The sequence below is a fragment of the Brassica napus genome, chromosome C7, assembly GCF_020379485.1.
Source record: "Brassica napus cultivar Da-Ae chromosome C7, Da-Ae, whole genome shotgun sequence".
In the NCBI taxonomy this organism is placed as follows: Eukaryota; Viridiplantae; Streptophyta; class Magnoliopsida; order Brassicales; family Brassicaceae; genus Brassica; species Brassica napus.
Window position 1 is genome coordinate 42,080,245 of NC_063450.1, and position 26,984 is coordinate 42,107,228.

At 36.6% G+C, this 26,984-nt stretch overlaps 2 protein-coding genes, 1 long non-coding RNA gene and 2 pseudogenes across 15 annotated transcripts; 3 read left to right on the top strand and 2 right to left on the bottom strand.

Annotated features, from left to right (window-relative positions):
* Window positions 1–387: 387 nt before the first annotated feature.
* Window positions 388–3,642, top strand: LOC106348627 (annotated as a pseudogene).
* A 1,535-nt stretch (window positions 3,643–5,177) lies between these two features.
* LOC106348776 lies at window positions 5,178–16,196 on the bottom strand. 13 transcript variants are annotated; one of them, XM_048761882.1, is made up of 19 exons: window positions 15,520–15,750; window positions 15,375–15,434; window positions 15,188–15,280; window positions 14,952–15,116; window positions 14,759–14,859; window positions 14,568–14,668; window positions 14,324–14,481; window positions 13,755–13,826; window positions 13,456–13,523; window positions 13,230–13,350; window positions 13,090–13,155; window positions 12,884–13,006; window positions 12,653–12,812; window positions 11,878–11,941; window positions 11,537–11,791; window positions 11,438–11,465; window positions 10,982–11,157; window positions 10,567–10,674; window positions 5,178–6,111 (listed from the first exon to the last, which is right to left on the bottom strand). In XM_048761882.1, exons 1-13 carry the CDS (start codon window positions 15,544–15,546, stop codon window positions 12,666–12,668), a joined length of 1,302 nt encoding a protein of 433 aa, XP_048617839.1. In that variant the 5' UTR covers window positions 15,547–15,750; the 3' UTR covers window positions 5,178–6,111; window positions 10,567–10,674; window positions 10,982–11,157; window positions 11,438–11,465; window positions 11,537–11,791; window positions 11,878–11,941; window positions 12,653–12,665. The 13 variants fall into 13 exon arrangements, with proteins under 13 accessions (XP_048617839.1, XP_048617840.1, XP_048617837.1 ...); XM_048761883.1 differs by having other exon boundaries at window positions 5,178–6,122; XM_048761885.1 differs by lacking the exons at window positions 5,178–6,111; window positions 10,567–10,674 and adding exons at window positions 15,871–15,976; window positions 16,113–16,153 and having other exon boundaries at window positions 10,818–11,157; window positions 15,520–15,756.
* Window positions 5,901–10,919, top strand: LOC125589596. Its single transcript, XR_007325768.1, has 2 exons — window positions 5,901–6,106; window positions 9,296–10,919. It is a non-coding gene; the product is annotated as an uncharacterized LOC125589596 (long non-coding RNA).
* On the bottom strand, window positions 6,179–9,698 carry LOC106442855 (annotated as a pseudogene).
* A 7,758-nt stretch (window positions 16,197–23,954) lies between the features above and the next one.
* On the top strand, window positions 23,955–26,647 carry LOC106348774 (AT-hook motif nuclear-localized protein 14). The gene is made up of 6 exons (XM_013788581.3): window positions 23,955–24,462; window positions 24,921–24,973; window positions 25,142–25,270; window positions 25,544–25,696; window positions 25,812–26,109; window positions 26,233–26,647. The coding sequence occupies exons 1-6, from the start codon at window positions 24,033–24,035 to the stop codon at window positions 26,274–26,276; spliced, it is 1,107 nt and encodes a 368-aa protein (XP_013644035.2). The 5' UTR covers window positions 23,955–24,032; the 3' UTR covers window positions 26,277–26,647.
* The last annotated feature ends 337 nt before the right edge of the window (window positions 26,648–26,984 follow it).

Here is a 26,984-nt window from a genome sequence, read left to right on the forward strand (position 1 = left end):
TAGGAGGTTTTGCTAATTAACCACTTCCTAATCTCTAATCATGTGCTTTAAAGAAAAGAGACGACCTAATGGAAAACCGCATTTTCATCCAAATGAATTGAACCGCAAGAAACTACACGTGGCGGTCGAAAAGGCATCCAAAAGAATGACGTAAGCAAGAAGCTGACGTAAGCCCGTCTCGTTCAAAGTCAAGGCCACATGGTCTGACCATCTCTCCTCATTTTCCTCTTCTTCTCCATCTTCTAATCTTTTCAACGGTCAAACTAAAACCTTATCAAAAACTACACTCTCTTTTTTTTTCTTCATTTGTGCCATAAAAAAAAACAAAGCTAGAAAGAAAAAAACTAACCAATCAGATCATGCAACATGTTTTATTTTATTTTTTCCGTAAAAGTTGGGATTATATATATAAGATAGGCAAAGCCTCAATTAGTAACTAATACAACCATTGATCAGCTCACTCACATGTGTTCCAGACACAGAGCGATGAGTCAAGATAAACAACGCAGAGAGAGGAAAAAAAACAGAGCATCTGAAACAGAGACGAACCTTCAGCCCCTTTCCTTCACCGCTCCAAACTCCCCATCACCAAAAACCTACGTTTCATCACACTCCCCTAGACGAAAAAGCAATCAGAGGGCTCGGCTTTCATTTACAAAGAGCTCAAACAGCCAGGGAGGATGTCCTCTGGCCACATAAGAGTTGACCAACCCATAATTTGTGACACTTTGAGCAATGAAAAAGGCTCTTCTATTCGTTTCTCTCGTAACAACCAGTAGCTTCCATTCAGTGATCCCTTCCAACTCTCTCCTCATTTCACTGCTGTGATATAGAAAAGAAGGCCATGCTTTTGGTCGTTCAATTGCCCCAAAAATATCTCCAAACTCAGCCGCAAAGATGATTTTCAATTGTCTTTGACTTCTCATACTTTCTAAAGCCCATAAGACTACCACCATCTTTGCCTCCTCTTTGCTCCTGACTCCCGAGAAGGCTCTTCACGACACCTCTCTCATTCCTTAGAACCCACGCTCCCCCCCCACAAGGCTCTTGGTTTTGGAAAAATCCATCCCAATATTGCACTTGACCCAGTCATGTTCCGGGGGAAGCCATTTTCGGGTAGATATCGGTAACTCCATCTTCTCATGTTTTATATATACAGACATAACAAACAAAATACATAAACATTTCAAGAGCCTTACCCATCACATCTCTTCTTTTCTTTTCTTTTCTTTTCTTCTTTGCCCTCTTCTCCAAGCTCTCCCACTTTGTATAAATATCTCAGCGGTCTTTCATAAGACAAAAGAAAAGTTTCTGTTTCTTTTTGCTGTATGGCTGCTTCGTCTCTTCTTACTATGGACAATGTCTCTTCTTACTATGGACAATAGCAGAACCAGACAGAACATGAATGGTTCTGCTAATTGGTCCGGAAGATCATCAACAGCTTCTCTTGAAGATCTTGAGATCCCACCAAAGTTCAGATCTTTTGCTCCTCCTTCAATCTCAATCTCTCCATCTCTTGTCTCTCCTTCCACTTGTTTCAGCCCCTCTGTTTTTCTTGATTCCCCTGCTTTTGTTGCCTCCTCTGCTAACGTAAGCCTCCTCTGTTTTTTTCTTTAATTCAATTGCTTTTGAGATAAAACTATAGCTATTGACATAACATCGAATTGATTCCAAATTCTCGAAAATCATTCTTGATTCTGTTAAAAATGATTCTTGATTTTATTAGAACATTCTTGATTCTACTAAAACCATTCTTGATTCTAAATTAACCGCTCTTGATTCTGTTTTGTAGGTTCTTGCTTCTCCAACCACAGGAGCTCTTGTCACATACGAAAGTAATCAGAAAAGCATAAACGAAGAAAAGAAGACGAACAAGAACAACAACAACAACGTTAACTTCTTTGACTTCCCATTTCAGACACAATCATCAGGAGTTTCTGCTCCCACAACAACAACAGCAACAAACAGTTCTGTCTTTCAGTCACAGGTATGTTCCAACTTCAAATACCTATTTACTTTCACTGTCTGTTTCCTCAAGTTTAAAATGTTTTGTATGTTCAGGAAACTCGTCAAAACAACAACATTCATCATCAATCTGTATCTTACAATGGAAGAGAGCAGAGGAAAGGAGAGGATGGTTACAACTGGAGAAAGTACGGACAGAAACAGGTGAAAGGGAGCGAGAATCCTCAGAGTTACTTAAGTGTACTTACCCAAACTGTCCAACGAAGAAGAAAGTGGAGACATCTTTAGAAGGTCAGATCACAGAGATTGTGTATAAGGGAAGCCATAACCATCCTAAACCTCAGTCCACTAGAAGATCATCTTCTTCTTCTTCGTCCACGTTTCATTCAGCTGTTTTTGATCATCATGGTGATCACTCTGATTCCTTTCTGATCCAACAAGATGATAATACTACTTCTGGTTCTCTTGGAGACGATGAGTTAACGGTTATCAGCAGAGGAGAAGAAGAAGATTGTGGGAGTGAACCTGAAGCAAAGAGATGGTAAAAGATCATACGTCACTCTCTTTTGAAAATTACTTGTATTAGAAAGTTTCTTAAAATGTTTGTTTCTTGTGTGTTTTTTTAGGAAAGGAGAGAGCGAAACAAACGGTACTGGGAATGGTAATGGAAGCAAGACAGTTAGAGAGCCGAGGATTGTTGTACAGACAACAAGTGATATAGACATTCTTGACGATGGTTACAGATGGAGAAAGTACGGACAAAAGGTCGTTAAATGAAACCCTAATCCAAGGTAAATAACTTCAACATTTTTAGCTTCTTGATATCATCAAGGTTCTTGAAAGTCAAAATGCGAATCAAACTTGAAGAAAGTAATAAACTCAAAGAGTAAAACATGCAAATTTTTGATTATGTAAAATAAATAATTTACAACTCATTAAACAATCCGTACTTATATAGTTTCAGAAACTAGATATTCAAATTTTCTTTTCCGAAAATTTCCTTATCTACTAGAATCAACAGTCTCGCAATCTTATGTTTTTTTATCACTTGAATCTTAACAGAAGCTACTACAAGTACACAACCCCCGGTTGTCCAGTGAGAAAACATGTTGAGAGAGCATCACATGATATGAGAGCCGTGATCACGACCTATGAAGGGAAACACAACCACGATGTACCTGCAGCTCGTGGTAGTGGATACTCCACAAACAGACTGGCACAAGATCCTTCTTCAGCACCAATTAGACCAAATGCTATTGCTGGTCACACTAGTTACACTACTTCTTCTCAAGCACCATATACGCTTCAAATGCTTCACAACAACAACACTAGTACCGGGTCATTTGGTAGTAATAACGATAACTTTGTTGGTGGTGGGTTCTCTAGAGCAAAAGAAGAACCAAACGATGAGTCCTCCTCGTTCTTTGATTCGTTTTTGTCTTGAAGAATCGTTTTTCATTCTGTACATATCTGCTAGAAAAAGGTTTAACTACTTACTAGTGACTTGATCATGCAGATAGTAAGACTAGTCTATATAGTCCATAGAGAAAATTATTTCATTTGTTTTTGTAGTTGCTCATGCGATAGCTTTTACACGCCTGTAATGTAATAATATCTTTAGTTCTTTTGTACCATACAACTAGTTAAATGGAATAAAGCCAATCAACTTTTTTCACATGTTTTCACTTCCTACAATATATCAAACAAGAACAGACACAGCTATAGCCTATATGCACGGGAAAACGGCCAATTCATACATCAACAGAGGGATGCGGTCCCGATGAGTACATGCACTCGGACCCTGTACTAAAACATACACTAGCATTTAATATATTCAAATTTCATACATGAACAACAAAATTTAGGTCTATTCATACTTTCACCATGTCTCTGTTAGTCAAACGTTTACGGTGCTTACCTGGAGTTAACCGATTGCTTACATGTCCTTTAGACATTAATACGTGGCTTTCTGTTTAAAATAATCAACGTACATATAATACATAGTTAATGTAATCATCAACAATTAATATAAGCGTGGTCTAGTGGTTGTGTTATTGTTTTCGATCATGTGGATATGGGTTCGATGTACGCCTGACCCCTCATTTTTCAACATTTGTCTAATGAATGGTATTTTCGTAATTATATCATCTTTTTCATCTAAAAGCCATTAGTTTTCTGCAAAAACAAAACGCGGCCGCCATTGATATTTTTCACAAAATCTTCATTTAATTTTACTTTTAAACAGTGTTTTGACATACAAACTCGTAGATTTACAAGTTTGAATTGTTTTTGTTGCGTTGTAAAAAAAATTGTATCTGTTGCAGCTTCTCCGTTTTGAAGAGGAACTCGGCAACGTGTGTTACGCCGGCGAATCTTTCAGGTCACCGCGAGAAGATTTGAGAGAGGCATTCATTGGATTTTGCTTATGTAACAACCAAATGAGCCCTGCTGGTACTTTTGTAGCTTTCTCTAAGTTTTTTTTATGAAAAAACAAATAAAACAAGTTTGTATGTCAAAACGCTGTTTAAAAACAAAAAAAAATGAAGATTTTGTCAAAATGGCGGCCACGTTTTGTTTTTTTGCAGAAAACCCTAATGGCTGTTAGATGAAGAAGATGATATAATTAATGTTGAAAATTAAGGGCCAGGCACAAAACGAACCCAGATATGCTTGAATGGAAACCATAACACAACCACTAGACCACGCTTGTATTGATGGTTGAAGATTACATGAACTATTATGTATCTACGTTGACTATTTTAAATAGAAAACCGCGTGTTAATGTCTAAATGACATGTAAGTAATCTGTTAACTCCACCATAAACGTTTGAGTAACGGATGTCAAAGTATGAAAAGACCTAAATTTTGTTGTTCATATATGAAATTTGAATATATTAGATGTTAGTGTATGTTTTAGCACAGAGTCCAAGTGCATGTACTGATCTAGACCGCAGTCCTCCGTTATGTATGAATTGGCTGTTTTTCCCCTATATGCACACATAAAAGAATTGACATTTTACACGCAATGTATTGTTTTGTTAAAGTAATTTACTATGCATATTACCACTAATCTTGTGTTTCGTAAGCATATATGACAATACTTTTGTTAGATAGTTTAATGTCGCAAAGAAACTTGCATAGCTTGAAAACAGTAATATACATATAACATACACAATGATACAAAAAAAGAAAACATATAACATACACAATGCTTCTTCCGATTCCCAAATATAATCAAAAAATATAAATCAGATTATCAGAATCTTAAACATTACAAACGGTTGGCATGTTCATTACCAAAAACAAAAGCACAAGTTTGCAAAACACACATAGATCACACATACACGTAAATATCAGTCTTATTAAAATTCTCTCCAAAGAAATGTAGCAAATAATTTTGTATCATGTTAAAAGTATACTCTGTAAAGAAAAGAGAAACAAAAAAATGGAATTCCGGTTAGTATTCTTCAATTTTTTTCTTTTTTCTTGATTTTTATATACAGAGAGGCCAATCTTCCCATTACTCTCTCTGCTCCACTGTAAGCCGAACTGGTTCACTATAGTGCTTCTCGAATCCTCAATTAAACCGGTTGTATTGTTCATTTGAAAATTCCGAATAAAATTGGTTTTAGTGTTGAAACAATTTTACGGACCCCAATTAACCGGTTGGTTAATGATACGACGTAGCTTTCGCCTGAGCTCATCGGCCCAAGCTAAGCCCACGTCTCTTTGCTTGTTCTTCATCACCAACTCATCCGTTAATCTGCGAATCTTCACAACGATGTTCGCCACTCCCTGCGACCCTTTCAGCTTCACCGCTCTCTCCTTCTTCTTCGCAATCCTCAGATTCAACTGCCTAGCAACCTCCACAACCTTACGCATAATCTCCGCCGGGCTCTCGTCGGAGACGAACTGATCGCAATGATCCGGCGTCACAAAATTCCCGAACAAACCTGCGAGATTCGCGGTGGACGACGACGCGATCAACTCGAACGCGTTTAGTTTCTTCCCGCTTTCCTCTAGATCGTAATCATCAATTTGAACCTTGGTTCGAAATTGCGGGTGGCGACAAGAAGCGAGGAGGTGGGAGCTTAGCGCCTAGCGCCATGGCGGTACAAAGCGATACCTGCAACAGAACAAGGTAACCTGCAAAACCACTTTTTTATATATATATTAGTATATTACGTAAAACTTAAGAAAAACAAGTAAGAAATAAAAAACACCAACTTCATATAATAAAACAGAAAGGTTCAAATAGCAAAACACTGAAAATACCAAATGCAAACACCAAATTCAAAAGCAAATAAAACACCAAATCAAAAGCAAATAAAAACACCAATCCAAGTAGAATCTCTACTCAGATTCAGAACCACTCTCTTCATACTCCAATTCCAAATCCTTCCAGAAGCTACCATCTTCCTTTCCTAACTCCTCTCCGACGTCATCATCTTCATCAACCAATTCCAAATGAGGAGCTGATGTACCATAGCGCTTGCTCTGAGTTGAAGAAGTAGCTATTCCTTTCCCTTTGTTGTTCTTAAGCTGAATGAGGAGTCTTCGCTCCTCTAGTACCATAGCTTGGTTCTTCAGCTCCGGCTGCTTCACTCACCAAAGTCCAAGTCAGGTCCTCATCATCATGGACGAAAGCATCATCTTCATCATTGGAGGAGTTTCCATCCATCTTCCCCATCAACCACTCGTTGCTATCATCTATTTCCTCCAAAAGAATTGGATCCTTTGCATCATTTCTTTTCATCCTACGCTGCAAAGCACGATTGTACTTGACAAACACCATGTCATTCAATCGGCTTTGAGCTAATCTGTTTCTTTTCTTGGTATGAAGCTGTTTCCAACAGAACTTAGTCAAACATATGAATAGCATTAAGTTCAATTTAAATTTAGAGATTATAACAAACTTACATGTTGAAACACACTCCAGTTTCTTTCACAGCCACTTGCACTGCATGTTAGACTAAGGACCTTGACAGCAAAATCTCTGAGATTAGGAGCTGAGCTTCCGTAGCTTGACCACCAATCAGCTATTAAAACATTTAAAAAAATAAGTTAGCATTCTTAAACACTTGAACCATATATGAAACGATACAAAGCTTAAAACAGAGAGTTGTTACCCGGTGACTTAATCTCTCTTTGCCTAATCGCCATGGGAAGACCAAAGAGCCCACTTGCATTCTTAAAAACTTCAAGCTCCACCATGATCTTGTCTTGCACAATAGGATCTCGGACCAGCTTTGTGATGCAGCTATACAATCCACGCTCCACTTCCTCACAACAAACATCCGCAGGATGAGCATAATGAACAGCTGGATTGAGGAAATAACCTGCTGCGTGAAGTGGTTGATGTAGCTGACAGTCCCAGCGTCTGTCAATCATCTCAAAAACCTTCTCATACTTCACCTTCTTCAACTTGAAACTCTTAGCAATAGTTTCTTTTGCTCTATCCATAGCAGCATAAATGTACCCCATTGGTGGTTTCTTCTCGCCATCAACCATCCGTAGCACCTTCACCAATGGAGAAGTTAGCTTCAGAGCATAAGCTATGTTTCTCCAGAACCCTTCTTGAAGGATATACTGCTTCAGCTTCCTTGCTCCTGCTTCCTTGGGCCATTTTGATTTTTCCCATTCCTCTGAAGTCACCATCTTCTTCAAATTAGCTTGCTGAAGGTGAAACTAGGTCATGGTGATGAAGGAAGTGGCGAATCTCGTTACAGCCGGTCGATGCAAGTTCCTCTGATCTGTGAACCTTCTCATCATGTTCACAAGAGAAACACGGCAGTAGATGTACGCATTAATAAACATGCACTTCTTCATTGCAGTCTTCACCGCAGCTATCTTTCCAATGTCCTCCAGCATCAAATCAAGACAATGCGCAGCACATGGAGTCCAAAAGAGATGTGGGCGTTTTGCTTCAAGAAGTTTTCCAGCCTTGACGTAGTTTGAGGCGTTATCAGTTACAACCTGAACCACGTTCTTCTCACCAACTTCTTCAACCATATCATCAAGTAGCTTGAACAGCATTGTAGCATCTTTCACCACTTCAGAAACCTCTTTGGACCTGATGAACACAGAACCTTTTGGTGAGTTAACCAGAAAGTTGACGATGTCTTTCTGCACCACAGAATCACGCCACCCATCAGACATGATTGAGCATCCTTTCACTGCCCACTCTTCCCTGTTAGGAGCCAGCAGTGCTTGAACATTGGCGACGTCCCTTTGAAGTAAAGGGAACCGGAGCTCATACTGAGAAGGAGGCTTTAACCCCATACCATACTGCCCAATAAGCTTTGTCATCTCCTTGAAACTGTCATGAGAGACAGCATTGAAAGGAAGCCCAGCATCGAAGAACCACCTTGCTATGGCGCCACACACCTTGTCTCTTAAGTCCTTGTCACAAGCTCCAAACACCCCTTTCCTATCCTTTCTGCCTTTCAAGATGTCTGGAGGCGTAGACATCACAAACTTGTCCAAAGGACCACGGTGCTTCCTCTTGGTAGCCTTTCGCATTGGCTCATCATCACCATCCAAGTCCTCCACATCATCTTCATTCACCACGGGTTGGTACTGCATTGATAGAGCTACTCTTTCTTCAACTTTTCTGGCCATGTAGGTCTGCAGCTCAACCCTAACATGTTCTGGACAGATTGGACACTTCTTTGCATTCTTGTACCCGCCAACAAGATGTTTCAATCGTGAAACCCCAGCAGTTAAAACCTTGTAGCAGAAGATACACTTCCAGTGGTTGGCGTTATTGTTAACAATGGTTCCATACTTCCTTCCCGGATCCACTTGTTGTCCTTCTCCCTGAGACCCTCCTCCTCCTTGAGACCCTCCATGAGATGATCCAGCTCCAGCGTCAGACATGATAACAACTACAACATAGAAAAACATGGAAAGAGAATAAGCTATTGACTATAAACAATACACGAGACAAACTAACATTTAAAAGAAGCTACTGATATAAACAGAGTCGACATGATCAACAAACAAGGCTTATATTAATGAAAAACTACTAACATATGGAGAAGAAACTATGATATAAACAAGAAAAGATCATAAAACCTTGCAAATGATAAGCTACTGCCGTAAGTTGTAGAGAAGAAAAGCTAATGAGTTTTACTTTCAGGTTTGTATGGTTCTTATATAGGAGACATTAGGGTTAGTGGGATTGCATCCTAGGTTAGTGGGGTTGTGGATACCCTCCTCTACACGCCTAATACGTGGGAAGAGTATATACTTTTAGATATACTAAATATTCTGACAAAACCGTTTTGTTAAGTGTACATTTTTAAGCAAATCTTCTTTTTTTGTGTAGGCACAACTAAACGCCGCTTTTAGCGCTCTATGGATATTGCAAAAGCGAGGAAGAAGCGAGAAAAGCTAGGGATCTATGTACCTCGCCTGGCAAGGGTGTCCCTAAGCGTTGAGGGCATCGCCTTGGGCGCCTTAGCGCCATGGCGACAAAAACTCTCGCTTTTTCGAACCAAGATTTGAACCCCGACGATCTCGCTCGGATCCACTCTGTGGTTGAACCAGGGATCCTTCAGAATCTCCTCCACGGTGATCCGTTTCTCCGAAGATTCATTAGCTCCGGAGAAGTCCACTCCGGCATGGTGTATTGAGCCGTTCGGATTCTCCGGTAGAGTCCCGAGATGTTTGAATCTCGAAACGGTGAGTAGCCTGCGTTGAGAAGAAACAAAGCGACGCCGCATGACCATATATCCGTCGTATCCTTTCTTCGTTAAAAGCTCGGGTGCCACGTAAGCAGGGGGTCCCACATAGAGTATGTAGCATCCCGTCGGATTTGATCTGCTCCTCCATCGCGCTGAGACCAAAATCGGAAACCTTCAGATCTCGATTCTCGTCGAGGAGGAGATTCTCCGGTTTGAGATCACTGTGGTAAACTCCCCCTCGCGTGGCAGTACCTTACGGCGGAGATCAATTGCCGGAAATATTTCCGGCTGAGACCTTCAGTGAAACGGTTGCTCGAGACTCGGGGGAACAGCTCGCCGCCCTTGGCGAGCTCCATGACGAAGATCTTCTTCGTCTTGGTGTCGAGGACTTCGGAGAGGAGGACGATGTGAGGGTGGCGGAGGCCGCACATGACGGAGATCTCTCTCTTGACTTGCGCCGTGAGTCCGTCTTTTAGACGCTTCTTCTGGACGACTTTGATCGCGACGCTTTCGCGGTCGTTGTGAAGATCCTCCGCTTGGTAGACTTTGGCGAACGCGCCACTGCCTAGAAGCTTTCCGAGGTCGTGTTTGCCGAATATAGCTGATTTGTTATCGTCTCCGTCGACGTTGAGGATGATAGAATCAGAAGTCTTCGCCTGACATTTTTTAAAACAGTGATACAAATTGAAAAGACATGCGCGCGGTGCCTCTCTTCATAAAATTCTCAATTGCCACGTCATCTATATTTTAAAAAATGATTTTTATTTTTATTTTTATTTGACTTTCTTGGTATGTGAAATTAATCATCATATACGACAATTTCAATGCCATACTATTATAATTTTACTAACTGGAACTAAGTTAGGAATATGCTAATAACCGGGTTAGTAAGAAAGAGGCTCATTCCTCCTACCTTATCAAGAAAACAAACATGCTTACTGCTTCAAGTCTCTCTAATCCTTGTTTGTTAAGAAATTTGTGCAATGGGATGCTTTGAGCAAGTCACAAAGAAGCTAGTTAACTGCGATACCAGTGAGTGATATAACATGAGTACGCAAAAACGAAACTTAGAAAACATAAGAGCATCATTATCCCATATACCCATTTTAGGGGTTCTTAGTTATTCTTTAATACTTTTAAGTAGGAAAAGTGAATTTAAGAGACTTAGTTAAAAGCATCATTATCCCAAAAATCCTTTTAGGATCCCTTAACAACCTACATTGATAAGCTCTACCATGAAACAACACCTATCTAGTTCATGCTTGTCAAAAAAAATATGAATATTAAGAAAGCTTCTTCGGTCTCATCAAGATGTGTTTGTCACTTACCAATTGACCTCTTCTTGGTTCTGAGTTTGTGAAAAGACCAACAAGATACAGCTGCTGGAAACCCGTCAGCCACGGCTCATATCTGCTGGAAACCCGTCAGCCACGGCTCATATCTGCTTGTTCTGCACCCATTGAAGTTGTCATCCACAACTCGACCATTGCTGATCACTCTCTTACTGCAACATCCATGAGTGTTTACAAAGTATATTGGTTAAGTTACGCAAGAATACAGAACAAATAAAACAAATATGTGAATTATCTGAGAACAAAGCAGCAAACAATCCAAGAACCAAACCTATTACTAACTTCACTCATACTCAAAACAATATTTGCTCATTCTAAAGAAATCGATGAACATAATAAAAAAAAAAGGAAACTTCAAATAATTCAAATCAACACAAAGGAAAATTCCTATTGATTTACAAAGCAGTATGAAACATCACTCAAACGCTGTACCTTGAATGGTATCTACAAGTTCCTTGACCTGAAAACACACACACACTGAATGATGATTCCAAAGTCTCAAATTTTAACCAAAAAAAGACCTTTACTTACTGGGATTGATGGAAGTGAGAGCAGCGTTGTTGTTGAAACTACAAGCCTCGTCAGCGAGTCCATTCTTCAAGTAGTTGTTGTTGAAAACATACGAGGCCATCTTCTGGATATCCGTCGGGAGTACAAGCTCCACCTCGCTGAATCTGACCGGAGTGGGAAGCTGAAGCTAGAGAAGCGTTACCAAGACGTAGCATGTGGGCCTTAATTATAACGAAGAAAGAAGAGATCTTTTTGTTAGATCTCATCATTCAAAATCTGAGAATTAATCGCTGCAGAAGAGAATCAGATTCATCATTCAAAATCTGAGAATTACAGAGGAAGGAGAGACGAAATCAACTCACATGGTCTGGTTTGGGCTTGTTGTGAATGGTTCCGACGATGATCAACTTCTCTTGCGTTTCAAATCTATACCAAAAGGAACGCAAGCTCAGTACAGAGATAGTAAAATGAAATTGAGGATTGATGATACCGGCGATGATTCACACCGGCCAAGAAGAACAGAGGAGACATGAGAGAGAGAAGGACGAGTGTCCCATAAGAGACAGTCTCTTCCTCCCCTTAATTAAGCGACGGTTCTTCTGCTAAAAGGTAATATTTTTTTTTTAAAATCACAAATAATTTAAGAAACCTCCTAAACAAACCCCGATAATGATGCTCTAACTGATGAAACATCCCAAAAGTGAAAGAAACTAAAAGAAAGGCTATTGGGTGCTAAAACCATCAATTGCCTCTCTTTATGTAAACTTTAAACTAGAGATCAGAAATGTCGTATGTAGAATGTAGTCTCATCCAGAAACATCCTAAATAGAAACTGCATCCAAAGCTCTAAGCTTTACAGATTTTGATTCTTATCGGTCTCCAGGGCCGGCTCAACACTGTTAGAGGGGTCCTAGGGCAAGAAAAAAAAATTTTACGCTCTAAAATTTATATACAGATAATGTTTAAAATATTTTTAAAATTTAATCAGTAATATTTTGTATATTTTGTAATGAAAATAAAACTATATACATATCAAATAATTTTAGGCCCTTTTCAATTTTATTTATTATATTTATAATTTTTTATATATAAAAATATAGATTTATAAAAAATTGGGCCCCTTAATTAGTATTATACAGGGGACACATGCTTAATTGGGCCCGTGGCGGTCGCACAGCTTGTCCCCCCCCCCCAATGAGCCGGCCCTGTCAGTCCCCCGTCGCAAAGCCTGCTTGTCATCACTAGCTTCCTTTTCCATCTGCTCGTCATCACTAGCTTCCTTTTTCAAATTACGTTTCTATACAATACGAAAGATTTTGTGTCAGACATTGGTGAAGTATACCAACAATAAGAAGAATAGCAACTTGCCTGATAAGCTTCATGGTTCGCTACAATCCTCCCCATTATGGTGGAAGTTGTGATATCAAGAGGGCTTTCTAGGATTTGGAATATGCCCATGCTAATTGGTACTGCATACGGATTCTCTTCCTTCTGTCAAATCATCAACCATATTCTTAGAAAACGCAGCTCTATTGTCTCTATATACACTTGCTCATATCTGAATCTAGTTTTACCCTTTGAAAATTGTCGCTCTCGGCTACTGTCCCATGAACCACCAATGATATGCCAAAGATCGTGATCTGCAATACCCAAATCATTGTTAAAACTAAAAGCCATTTGGGTATATTATTAATTAGAGAGCAGAGAAGCTCACCGTATTTTTTGACACTTCCCATGGAGCACCAAATATCACCTCATCTACATAGCGGCATGCCCCAACACTTAAGCTCCTTTCCTGCATACTCATGATTGGGGGGTGCCCTCCTCTTTTAGCACTGCACAGCAATAATAACGATTTTAAGCAAAGATGCAAATCTAAACTTCTCAACACAACCAAGACTTTTTTTTTTTTTGGATGATGATTTGAGTTTTATGACTACCTCACGGTCTGGTCATTATGTATTCCAACAAGAAGAAAGTCGCCAAGCTCTCTAGCACGCCTGAGAATCTGTACAAAATTGAATAAATCAAGAACAAGAGTTCACATTAGCAGAATAAATATGGTCGCTCAATATTATTTATGCCATTCTAGTTGCACTAGTCGACAAACATATATGATAAGCATCCATATGTATCTGATTTATAGGTTAGCGCTCAGATATGTCGACAAAAGAAATACAAACTCAGTCTTGAAATGAATAACATACTGAGCATAATGACTTGGAATTTAATACAATACCTCAACATGGCCAGCATGGAAAAGATCAAACGCACCAGCTATGTAGACTACACGTGCATCAGGTCCTGGCCCCTGCCACCATAAGCATGAAAAGATGAAGTAGAATGAAAGAAGTATGGGAAACGTGAATCTATTAAAGAAAAATAATCTCAAGTTACACATCTAGCGAGTAAGAGTTGTAGCAAGGCATAAAATGAGGGGTGAAGCATATAAAAAGTACGTCCAACGACTAGAGAGAGTGAACTAGTGACTTGCTAATCATATTTCAGAAGGCAAGAACCAAGGGTGAACCAGACAGTGTTCCCATAACGATGAGGAAAACTGGTGGTACTGTGGTTTGAACCAATTCTCTTCAATAATCAAAACAACTAAAAGAACAGTAAGCACAGAGCCACTTGGATAGCTATTAGGAACAAAAGGGTCATATACCTGTTCAATCTACTTGATCATAAATCATAAAGCAACAAATACTAAAGCTGTAGATATACACACATCCACATACTATAACCGGTAGATGCACAAGCAAACAACGAACTAACAGAAACGGCGTTCTTTTAAGACTTGCATACCTTGCCACTGGAGAATTTGATCCTAGGGGGAGTAGGAAAATGCGAGACAAGAGTATGACTTTCACCAACAGTAACAGATGTTTCTAGTCTCTTCTTCATCTTCATCTTCATCTTCTTTCGTACCGATTTTCCATAGCTTCTTACAAATCCCTCCTTTACTGAAAAAATCATTGAACAACCACATTAAGTTTTATGTTTCATTTCAAGCACATTAAGGTTCAATGACTAATAATTAGTAACCAACATCTATGAGAGTAAATCTGTACGATGATTAAACACCAGACAAATGGTCCTACAGCATCTCTAATTGCATCCCTCATGATTAGTAGTTTGGCCATCAGAGTCCTGCACAAGAAAAAAAATTAAGTCATTTGCATCTGTGATATATCAGGGAATATAGCTTATTAGATACGTGATCAACTGACTGTCACTTACCCGCGATCTGGGAAAATTAATCTGGTGATCATCCTCAGTAAAGGTGAGACAACAAGTACACATACCAACGCTCCTACAGCAAGGCGAGTATCTTCTGAGCTCTGGAGACAACAATGTTGTTCAAACAAGATGACTTTCAATTATTCTTAATCAAAGCAAAAACAAAGGACCTATTATTCTTAATTATTCATACCTGAATAATCAAAACCGTAGCCCAAATCCGAATGAACCAAGACATGACACGAGATATGCCTATGTCAATAGACCCATCGTAAGCCAAGAGGAGCTCTGAATTGATAGCAATCAATCCAAACTGTGTTTCAAAGAATCGTATATTAATCACCATAGCCAGCTCGCCCTGCAAAACCATACGAGCTTAGCATACCACAAAACTACATCAGTAGCCAAAGTAAATGTAATTCAACTTACAACATTCCTAAATTTGCGTGTAATTGCATATGTTTCTCGGATAACTTCAAACCAACCGGGTATGTAGGGAAGACTGACAACAGTAAGACCAATCTGACAAAAAATAAAGAAAGAAAAGAACTTGTGAAAAAGACTCAGTGATTTAGATAATGAGAGAGACAATAAAAGAAACACAGAAATTTTTTACCAGGGTTGAGTACAGGAACACTGCAGAAGAGCTCAATTTCTTTGGTAGTCGCTTCACTACCTGCGTACACACAATAAAAAAAATCAATTATCAAAACAAATTCTAGCCAAAATGCACAGTTAAAACAAGAAAATATATACTAAACCTGATAGAAAAGAAGAAAGCTAGCCATGAACAGACCATATAAATGGGAACATATAAAGTAGAATGCAAATGATCTGCTGAGTGTAGAAGCCCAGGTGAGTAGACATGCTCCAGAAACTAAGAATCTCAGGTTAGTAGACAGGTGATCTTGGGATGGAATGACGAAAAACTCGAGAACACAGATGAAAGCCACAAGAGCAAAGATGATTCCCAAAAGTGTATTGGTTGTTTCAATGACCTGAAACACACAAAAGAGAGATCCCTATCGATCATGTCACAGATCTAAACATTCATATCCCGTTTAAGGGAGATCGGCATCCCGCTAGGTCAAAACCATAAACAGAAAGCGTACCATGGATCCCTATTGATCATCTCACGGATCTCAACATTCATATTCTGCTTAAGAGAGACCGGCATCTCGCTCGGCTTTTGAACTTGTACTGGAGTTCCCACCAAACCTGGTAAGAGGAAGATTGATTGTAAAGGTTAAAGCTCTTCCTATGAACGAGCCAAAGCGATTAGGGTAGGAAAAATTAGAGAACTTTGCGTACTGGAAATGAATCTACGGGAGAAGGGTTAACAAGAGGAACATGCCTGGAGAATCGATAGGACTGGCGAGTTTGAGAGAGAGAGAGGGGTTAGAGAGGGGTTAGAGAGAGGTTAGAGAGGGGCGCTAGCCAGGAAGAAGCAGAAGAACAGGGGCGGGGTAGGAGAATTTTATTCTATTTAGCTAAATACCAATTTACACTATTACAAACTGACTATTACAAACTGTGCATATTACAAACTGTGCATAAACTTTATTGACCCTATTGCCTTTTAGCTGTTAAACTTTATATCACTCATATCTTTTAGTTTGATACTATTTACCAAGATTTTATTCACCGCAATATCTTTTAAATATTTTCATTTTCATCTATCTTGGTGGGTATGCTTTCTTTATCCTTTTTTTTTTTTTTTAGCAACAACTTGCTTTATCCTTTTTCCTTTGTTTCTCCACTAAAACAACTTATGAAATCATGCCTCGGTGATCTTAATAATGGAGAGCAGCAGGTAAAGCCTTTGGTGACGATAAAAATCATCATCCTTTTTCGGACTGGTGATTGAATCACTTTGATTTGTGAAATTTACGGGCTGTTAGAAGAAGCTATATAAGAATAGAAGAAGACTAGATTCACCATCGTTGATTTGGTATAATTCGTCAACTTTTATTTCTAAATCTTAATTCTTTTTATTATAAGTTAAGTGATTGATGAATCATTTATTCTCTCTCTTCTGTTTTCTTGATAGGATGAGGTTTGATAAAAATGAGTACGAAGAAAAAGTGAAGAAAGAGAATGTGACTTTCTTTTATTGTTTTACATCTTTGTTTCCACTTATTAAATTGCTCTGGCTGATAAAGGTTTATAATCTTGGTGTTAAGATACAATAACGGTTAATCAACAATGCAACGAGATTGTACAAAACTACAAATGCTTCAATCAATTTAGTATTTTGTTGTTTGGCTCTGATTCAAGAATTGTTTTATTTGTTACTTCCTCATGTTAATAATTTAGGCTTGAATAGCAGATAACTATCAGTAACATTAAATTTGTTTACCGGCTAGTTTATTAAACATTACACGGCAATACCAATATTATCCATCTCTAGTATTACTTCACCATCTAAAAAACTTATTAAAATACATGAAAAATAATGTGTTAGCAATGCAAATATAAAATTAGCAGTCCACAAAACAAGCTTTGGTGACACTGATTCATTTAGACGTCTAACATTTTTTACTGCCAGCTAATATTATTTTCAGCTGACATATGTATGTTTTATACGGTTAACACTATTTTAAATATTTTTTGTTTTATTTTAGTATGTTACTAGGTTAAGATCCGCGCCTTGCGCGGGATGAACATTAGATATAAATTATTTTAGATATTATATGTTTTTTACATATTATGAAATAATAAATATATATTGAATAACTAAAAATTCAGTAACTAAATCGGTGCGAACATATAAATTTTATGAATCCAAACAATTTTTTTTCTATTTGATACGATATATAATTAAATTTAAATAACGTATATAGTATATTTTTAATATTAATGTCTATTAAATGATGCTTTTTACTCATATGTTTTTTTATCATTTGTATATTTTATAGCAAAAACTTTAAATTAACGATAACAAAAATTTCATTGTGGATTAATAGTATATTAATTTTTAATTTTTAAAAAATTAAGTTGTCAATGTTTGTTCAAAGTTTTTATCAAAAGAAATTGTTCAAAGTAAATTTTGAAATTAAAATATTTATGTATTTTATATGGTATATAGTTTAATTTAAAACGATATATATATATATATATATATATATATATATATATATTTCTTTTAATAATTAAATTAAATTTTACTTATATTATTTAATAATCATTTGTATCTTGTAACAGTTTTCGTAATTTATATTCATTTTTAAAAAATTAAAATATAACATATAAAGAAAAATCTAAATTTTTATTATATGGTTAATGTGGTTGTTTAATTTATTTTAATAGATTAAAATTAAACAAATATGATAGAAGATACATTAATTTTTATCAAATCTTTATTATTCAAAATCATTAATTGTCATATATCCTTTAGACATATTAGGAAATTCCATAACTTTTATTTAAGAAAATAATAAAAAAACATTAATAATGAATTTATGGTTAGTTTAATATAAAGTTTATTATATAATTAGATGGACCAACCTATTTTTCTAATGATTCTAAAAATCATCTTATTGGTGACACGTGGATACAAAAAGAAGTTGTAATGTTTCTCAATTAATATATTGGAGATTTCTTAGAACAATAATTTCTAGAGATCATTGTTTGTGAAATGTGACGTAGTTTGAATTTGAAATTGGTTTGGTTTAGTAGGATGTGGTTAATGCGCGGAGACCGAGTTCAACCACAACCTTTCTTAATGACCAATTATTTACACGTAACAACATACTTCGAAGTTGAAATTATAGAAATCTAAACTCGCAATGATTGAGAGATAGTAACGAAGATGAACCATAGCTCGTATATGCGACAATGTCTCTTATGACCTGGCTCAAAAGCATCTCAATTTTTTTGCTCGATTTTGTGTTTTTTTAATGCAGTAACTCTATAATAGTGTTGCTTTTCACTCTAAGTTCTATCTACATTTTTTATTAAAAATAGAGTAATAAGTAAAAAATAAAATCATTACTCTATAAATAGAATAATAGTAGCAAATGAGTAAAAATGTAGTAGAATTAAAAATGCTCTAAAATCTAAGTAGAGGATATGGTATTCATCAAATCCTTATCACTTTCTCCTTGCTCATAACCTTCTTCACAATTTCTAACGCTTTAGGAATCACTTCCAAGAAACAAAAACCATTGTTGATCTTAGGTCTTTGCTCGGAGTGTTTGCTTTTCTTTGCTTTGGTATTTTATATTTTTTCTTTTATTTGTTTTTAACTTCTGTGAAAATTCCTTTTAAAACAAAAAACTTCTGTCAAAAATCGAAAATGGTAATAAAGTCTTACCATGGTTACCAAAAAAAAAATTGCCATCAATCATACATAAACATCTGAACTGAATCTGAATCAGAATCATCACATCGGTCTTTAACTAGTAGTTTCCGGAAGCGTATACATCATCACCATTTCATTGGTAAAGATTCGGCAGCTTGGTCTGCATGTGCATCAATTGTCACATTACAATTAATTTTAACAAGAGGATTAAGAATGTCGTAACACGTAATACAGTTTGAGCATCTTCTCTAGTTTCACGAAATTCATTTGAAACAACTTTCCTTTGAGGCAGCTACAAGAGTTCATTCCTTTTACAACTTTGGTCAAGAGAATATAATAAGTCCCGTTCGTTTGCTCACCCATGTGATCCATCTGGGTGAAGATGCAAATTGATATTCGTTTTGTGTATTATAATGCTACATTCAGATGGATCACTCAACTAAATTTTTAAAAATTCTTCTCAAATTCTCGTCCAAATGAAGGTGAGTCTTGATGGTGCATCTGGATGCAAATGCATCTAGTTCAGTCTAAAATGATAAATGACAAAAATGACTTTTTAAAAATCAAAATAATATTTTCAAACCGTAAAATCTAATTTTTTGTATATACATTTTTCTGCTATAACCAAAAAATGCGTTTTCTCGCAAAAACTGAAAAATACACTTTCCTGCCAAAACCGCAAGATACGTTTTCCGCAAAAAAATGTAAAACGCACATTTCCATAAAAACACATTTTTCGGCCAAACCAGTAAAACTGCACTTTTCGACCAAGACCGAAAAACGTATTTTTCCGTCAAAACCGAAAAAATGAATTTTCCTGCCAAAACCCAAAAAATGCATATTCCCACCAAAACTCCAAAAAACATTTTCTTGCCAAAACCGCAAAAAACAATTTTCTCGCCAAAACCGGAAAACACAGTTTTTCCGCCAAAACCGGAAAACACAATTTTCCGCTAAAACCGGAAAACACAATTTTCCCGTCAAAACCGGAAAACAGAATTTTCCCATCAAAACCGGAAAACAGAATTTTCCCGCCAAACCCAGAAAACGAAATTTTCCCGCCAAAACTGGAAAACCGCATTTTCCCGCCAAAACCAGAAAACACAATTTCCCGCCAAAAACGGAAAACAGAATTTTCCCGCCAAAACCGGAAAACAAAATTTTCCCGCCAAAACTGGAAAACAGAATTTTCCCTCCAAAACTGGAAAACGAAATTTTCCCGACAAAACCGGAAAATAGCAATTTCCCGCCAAAACCGGAAAACGTATTTTTCCGCCAAAACTGAAAAACACACTTTTCCCGCCAAAACCGGAAAACCGCATTTTCCCGTAAAAACTGGAAAACACATTTTCCCGTCAAAACTGGAAAACACATTTTCCTGCCAAAACTGGAAAATACACTTTTCCCGCCAAACCCGGAAAACTGAATTTTCCCGCCAAAACCGGAAAAATGTATTTTCTCTTTGAAACCGTAAAAATGCTTTTCCCGCCAAAAATCGCGAAAAGAAAAACCTTTTCCCGCCAAAAACTTTTCCGCCAAAAATCGCGTAAAAACTTTTCCCGCCAAAACCGTAAAAATGATATTTTTCTGCCGAAACGTAAAAAATATATTTTAGTCATTTTATTAACAAGTCCACATGGATGCAGATGGAAGTTAAAAAATGAAAAGCAAACGAACATAGTTGCATTCAGATTATTCATCTGGATGCATGGACGAAATGAAGAAACGAACAACATCCAGATGGAGCATCTGGATAAGACATCTAGATGGACCATCTGGATGCATCTTACAGATGTACAAACGAACATGGCCTAACTACAACATTAGTTTTTTTTTTTTTTTTTTTGAAACACTAATGGCCTAACTACAACATTAGTTAGTGTGCTTTTTTTTTGTTTAGAAACGAGTTGACTTAGGTGTTATTGGTTTATATATTTTGATTGATTTAGAATCTTTTAAGTAAAACAAATGGTATTTTGAGGGTTTTTTATATATTAGCTCTTGCGAACATTATTATAACTCAGAGGCAGCAATGAACATTTAAAAGGCTTAAGCAAAATTTTGTTAAGAATATTTAAAGTGGTAGTTGTAACGTATGAACAAATGAAGTAAGTTGCCAAATGAGTATGGGCCGGTGGAGAAATGACTTGGTTCTTTGAACTTTGTCTACCCCAGTTCTAAATAGTGGGAATAATGTTTTACATCACAAAAATGTTATCGATATATGGTTTTGGATTTGAAGAGACTACGCGGATTTTAAATATGGATTTTAAAAAGAAAATGTTGCCAAATGGTCAAATTCGCCATCGCTAGTACCTTGAAGAATGACTTCAATTGACACAACAAGTGACAAAATTTTCTTACAAGAAATGGCCCTAACAATATTTATCGTATGCGAAGTTCCTCTTGGTTATACTCCGTCTTATGTTTCATATTGCTCCAAATGCAAAGATCCAAATTAAAATGAAACTGCTACTTGGCCAAGCAATCCTAGATTGATTGAATTAACATTAAGTATAATAATGATAACCTCCATCCACTAGGACTTGGATATATGTTTGGTAGTGATAATAAAAAGTTGTTGATGAATGATAGCAAATGTCTATGCAAAAGTTGTAAAAGACTTGTTTTAATGCATGAACTACGTAATAAAGGACAGATCAAACAAATTAAATGTCGTTTATGCCAAACGAGAAAACATCGAAACCAGTGGAGTTTGTTCAAAATGGCACAAAATCTATAAAAAGTAAAAAATTCTTTATTCCAAATCCTAAATAAATCGTGAAACTATGATCACACAATGAATGTTCTCATGCATTCGAATACATCTCTGATCTCTCTGTGTCTGCTTCGTTTTTCGTTACTGCGGCGTTTATTAGATTAATAGTTTTCGAGTTCTTTTACCAAAAAAAGAAAATGTTCTCATGCATTCATGCGTATATACTTAAAAAGTTACTCTCATAAGTCATCACCTCTAATCACATGCATAGCTAGTCGATATGCTGATGCACAAGGACTCAAGGAGCACGGATAGTCATTCCTGTCTTGTTGTTACATTTGCAACTATGGGTTTAACTCTACTGAGAACGAACCTCTTTTTATTTTAATAATTGTATCGATCTTTCAATTTTTTTTTCTTTTATCATTTGCCGTTTATCTACAGTGACCTTCGACAAATAGTCAACAAGTCTTCTATCCATTGCGTATTAGCTCTCTAGAACTAATGGCTTCTAAAACTAAAAGCCATTTTAGAGTCAAGAACTCTTGCTGGGTGTGCATTGCTTAGTAGATCATACTATATATTGTCTCGGTAAAGAGTCTAAAGACATTAACAAGATAATTAAATGACTAAATCTTCGTCTGGTATCCGCTGTAATCCTAAACCATAAGGTTTTGCTTAAAGTAGATTATGTTAGGTGTTGAACACAGTTGAATTTAATAACTAAACCCTATATATACTAAATGTGATTTACAGTTGGTTAGGTGCTTTCACAAATCACAACTTTTAAAACTTTTTTTTTGTTTTACGATTTTGTACACTTAAAAAAAAAATTGAAAATATTTCAAGGGGGTGATTGGTTGGGTTATCTATCTACTTTAGATTTATTTATTTTTAAAGCATTAAATTTTACCTTGTAATTTTATCTTTAAAAGTTAAAACCTACAACAAGTTTCTATTAATTTTTACGAATTATATTTTATCTTTACTTTTAAAGACACAATAAAAAAAATTAAAGCAAATTTTTTCTTATGTATTTTAGGCAAAAAATCTACATTTTTTATAGATTATAGAATCTATAAAATAAAATAATCTATAATATCACATAAATTAGATAATCATAATAAAAATATCTATAAGTATTTTAATTTAATTTTGATGTTTTTAAAATTTTGAAATATTTTAAATGACATAAATATTATTTATATATCACATTTTAAATAACAGTAAATATTGACAATTTATAAAAATTATAATATAAATTATTTTAATTGGTAAAAATAATTACTTTATATATACATCACACATTTCACATATTTATTTTATTTTAAAATATCTATAACCTATAGTTTACCGCTACAACAAATTTGAATACATCAAAAATTTTTATAAAAAATCTACAATAATACTTTTACAACCAACTTAATTACGACTAAAATTTTACAGGTTAATTTTACAACCACAATTGAACTAATCATCGCCAAATTATTTGATAGCTATTGAAAGTGCATAGTAAAAATACATAATAAATATAATTATAAACATTCATTATATTTTGAATATGTGTGAATATTAAAAAAAAAAATCTTTATTTTGAAAACGAAGGATTACATTGTAACAATACTTGTAAAAACCAAAAAAGATCTTATAAGATAAAATCTTTATTTTGAAAACAAAGGTATTAACAATACTTATGAAAACTAAAAAGATCTTTTAAGATAAAATCTTATCGAGGCGTCAAAAGTGTAATACACGATACACTAAACCATTAGAGCCACTGGTTTTGACCGCTTGCTTGATCACCAAAGTCAGTATGATGTTACAACCCCTTCACAGTCCACACACTTTTTTTGTACCTCCAAATCTGAATTGAGTTGAATCGAAATGAACCAAACAAGAAATGGTCCAGCCACCCTATCCGTAGGTGGTGGTGGTAGGCCTACTGGAAATGACAAAGTAAAAGAATTAAAGAAGATATAATGATAAGATCAGCTTACCCCTAATTAATAAACTTAAACCAAAAAGAAGAAACACACAAAAAGTCAACATACCGAAGTCAAAGTACAATCCAACGGCTGAGAACACATCAAAACCCCAGAAGACGACAACACAACAACCTTTTCATCATAGAAAAGAAATAAAAAAATCTGTAAAGCATAAAAACCCTAAAAGAAAAAGAAAAATTAAGAGAAGAAAAGAAAAGAAAAAAATACAATTTTTATTTTTTTCTTCCTCTCTTATCTAAAAAAGCAATGGAACCTAACGAAAGGCACCACCACCAGCAGCAGCAGCAGCAGCATCACCATCACCATCTCACTCCTCCTTACTACCATCCTTTCCACCACCACAATCCCACCACCGTCTCCGCCGCACCGCCAACCACCTCCACCAACAATGGTAATCTGACATCCCCGCCACCGTCGAACGATGGATCTTCCTCCTCTCTCCCGGTTTACCCTCACTCCGTTCCGTCCTCCGCCGTCACGGCTCCGATTGATCCCGTCAAGAGGAAGAGAGGCCGTCCCAGGAAGTACGATACGCCTGCTCAGGCCCTGGCCGCTAAGAAACTGGCGTCTTCTGCGAGCAATTCCTCCGCTAGAGAGAGGAGGGAGCAAGCCGCCGCCGCCGGCGTATCGCCTCCGTCTAAATCCGGGTCGAGAAAGGGCCTCTCGGGCTATGTCGGTGCGTAAAGTCTCTCTCTTTTTGAAAACCCTTTTCGCTTTTGTGTAAAGTAATGAACTTTATGGGTGAAATTGATCTTGAATCGTAAAATTGCTCGAGTTCTGTGTGATATCTAGTTTAGATTCTCCTTCCTAGGGTGGTTGATCTGCGAAGTAAATAACTTTAGTTTTGGTAATAAAGCTCTTCTTTATATTCGTGAGTTTCCATAAACACTCTCTTTGCTTCCATAAACATTGAAGAATTGGCAGATTCTTATATTGTATCATTTTGCTGGCCTTTGTTCATTTGAGCTTGTGGCGGTACACATCATTTCAGTTTTGCAAATAACATTGATCTGCAGCAGTTATTTGTTTCTAAGATCACTTTGATTATCAGTTTACCTTCTAGAGTGGTGTTCTCTTGTTGTTGTTGTTGTTATTTTTGAGTTTCACATTAGTTTTTTTTATTTCTTGTTGCAGGGAAAACTGGGCAAAGTTTTACTCCACACATTGTTAGTATAACTCCTGGTGAGGTGAGTGTTGTTCTATGGTACTAATTTGAAGGTCTGGTTTTGATATTATGATTTGGTTAAAACTATTGGTTTAAACGCAATCTAGCTTCAGGTTTTGCTATAGAGCTCGTTCATAAGGTATTCTGCTGTTTCACTGATGGTATATTACAAACTGGATTAATTTGATAGGATGTGGCTCAGAAAATTATACTTTTCGCTGAGCAAAGCAAGCATGAGATATGCATTCTTTCTGCATCTGGCGCCATCTCTAGTGCATCCTTGTCTCACATCGCGACAGGAACCAGTGTATCTTATCAGGTGATTCTCTTGTTCCTACTAATTCTTGAATTGGTTTCGCCAAAAAAAAAAAGGATTGGACTTTGGGAAGGGCTATCTTGTTCTCTGAGCTGATGATGAGTTAATTATCTGTTCACTGTAACTTAGAGCCTATAAAACTGGTCTCTTTTAGGGACTATTTAATTTCACTTTGTTATAATCAAACTTCCATTACAGCTAAAGATTCTTACACACATGCGTGAGAGTTGCATATAATTTTATTAACTTGTTTCAGAATTCCAAACTTGTATTCAGGGTCAGTACGAGATCCTCTCACTGAGTGGATCTTATATTCGGAGCGAACACGGTGGGAAAACTGGTGGCCTTAGCATTTGTTTATCTGGTTCAGATGGTCAGATCATCGGTGGAAGAGTTGGGGGACTCCTTAAGGCTGCTGGGCCAGTTCAGGTACCTTTCCTCTTTATCTTATACCACTAAATTAATACCAGATACTGAATTTAGAAAGGAGATTCATTGATTATTTTGCACCTTTGATGAGATAGTCTCTGGTTTTCCTTTACAGGTGATCGTGGGGACATTTCAGCTAGAGAAAAAGAAGGATGGAGGAAATGATGTGAAAGGAGATGATGCTTCAGGAAGTGGAAGCTTGCTGCCTTCTCCTTCTGGCGGCACGGAATCTTTGCATGTCTATCATCCAAGTATGGAATCTTCCGGAAGAAATCTAAACAATGAGCATCATACTATGACTAGTGGTGGTGCGTTGGGTGGTGGAGCTCATTTCATGATGCAACCACCTCAGGGCATGCACATGTCACATGCCAGGCCTTCTGAATGGGGCGGTGCTGGTTACGATTTGTCAGGTAATAAGAAAGCTAACCACTTGTTTATTTTCATTTGTATTTTTTTTTCCTTTTTAGCAATGCTTTTAGCTTTAGTAAGACTGTTTTTGTTTGTGTTTGGACTATTGTGATGTTGTTGGTCAGGAATGAGAGGAAATGGGTCATCAGAAAATGGAGATTATGAGTAAATGGCAGCTTAGTACACTAGTTTCTGAAGAAGGTGTGTAGAGGTTTATGATGGAAAGTGAAGTTGAGCATGAATCAATCATATCATACAATGTCCCAAGGATATTTTTATTGCAATGGCAGAGAGGCAAAACTAGACTGTGATGCTTTTTGTTTTCTTGGTTCAGTGTAATATTATAGTAAACTTTGACATCTTTTTTCTGGATTCTGTTTCACTTCATCCTTTTTTTTTTATTTTGTTTCTTTTTTTCTTATAATCAGTTTTTTTTTTTGGTTTAAGTTATACTTGTTTAGTTCCTTTTTCTTTCTCTTGTGAAAAATTAAAAGAAAGACTCTTTTCAAACGGTTCTATATAAATTGTTTTTAAATGTTTAGGCAAGGGAGCAAAAATCCCCAAACTGGGAGAACCACCATGTCTATATTCAGGAATCATGTGCAGGCAAGTGTTGACCATGAAGAGCTGCTTACATATATTTCAGGAACGTCCCCTTGTTACTGCGGAGAATCAAAATGGCCTGAGCACTGGCGATGACTATGCTCAAACGTTTCATACGCTCATAGACACTCTCCTAACAGAGTCTACGATCTAAAAGGATCGGCTTGATTACAGTAACCAAGAACTATCTACACTTATTGACCGTGTAAGAAATAGTGCACCAGCTAATACTTGTATCAGCCATATCAAGCAAGTAGAAGCTGCAATGTTATCT

Bases quoted from the DNA above. Each gene is read 5' to 3' on its own strand.
- LOC106348776 (XM_048761885.1), bottom strand. The intron at 14,669-14,758 runs GTAAGTGACAGT...TTTCTTGTGCAG, and splicing joins TTAATTTTCCCAGATCGCGG to GACTCTGATGGCCAAACTAC. The intron at 14,482-14,567 runs GTTGGTTACTAA...TGATTTTTTCAG, and splicing joins ACAGATTTACTCTCATAGAT to TAAAGGAGGGATTTGTAAGA.
- LOC106348774 (XM_013788581.3), top strand. From the start codon at position 24,033: ATGGAACCTAACGAAAGGCACCACCACCAGCAGCAGCAGCAGCAGCAT. The intron at 25,271-25,543 runs GTGATTCTCTTG...ACTTGTATTCAG, and splicing joins GAACCAGTGTATCTTATCAG to GGTCAGTACGAGATCCTCTC. The intron at 25,697-25,811 runs GTACCTTTCCTC...TTTCCTTTACAG, and splicing joins AGGCTGCTGGGCCAGTTCAG to GTGATCGTGGGGACATTTCA.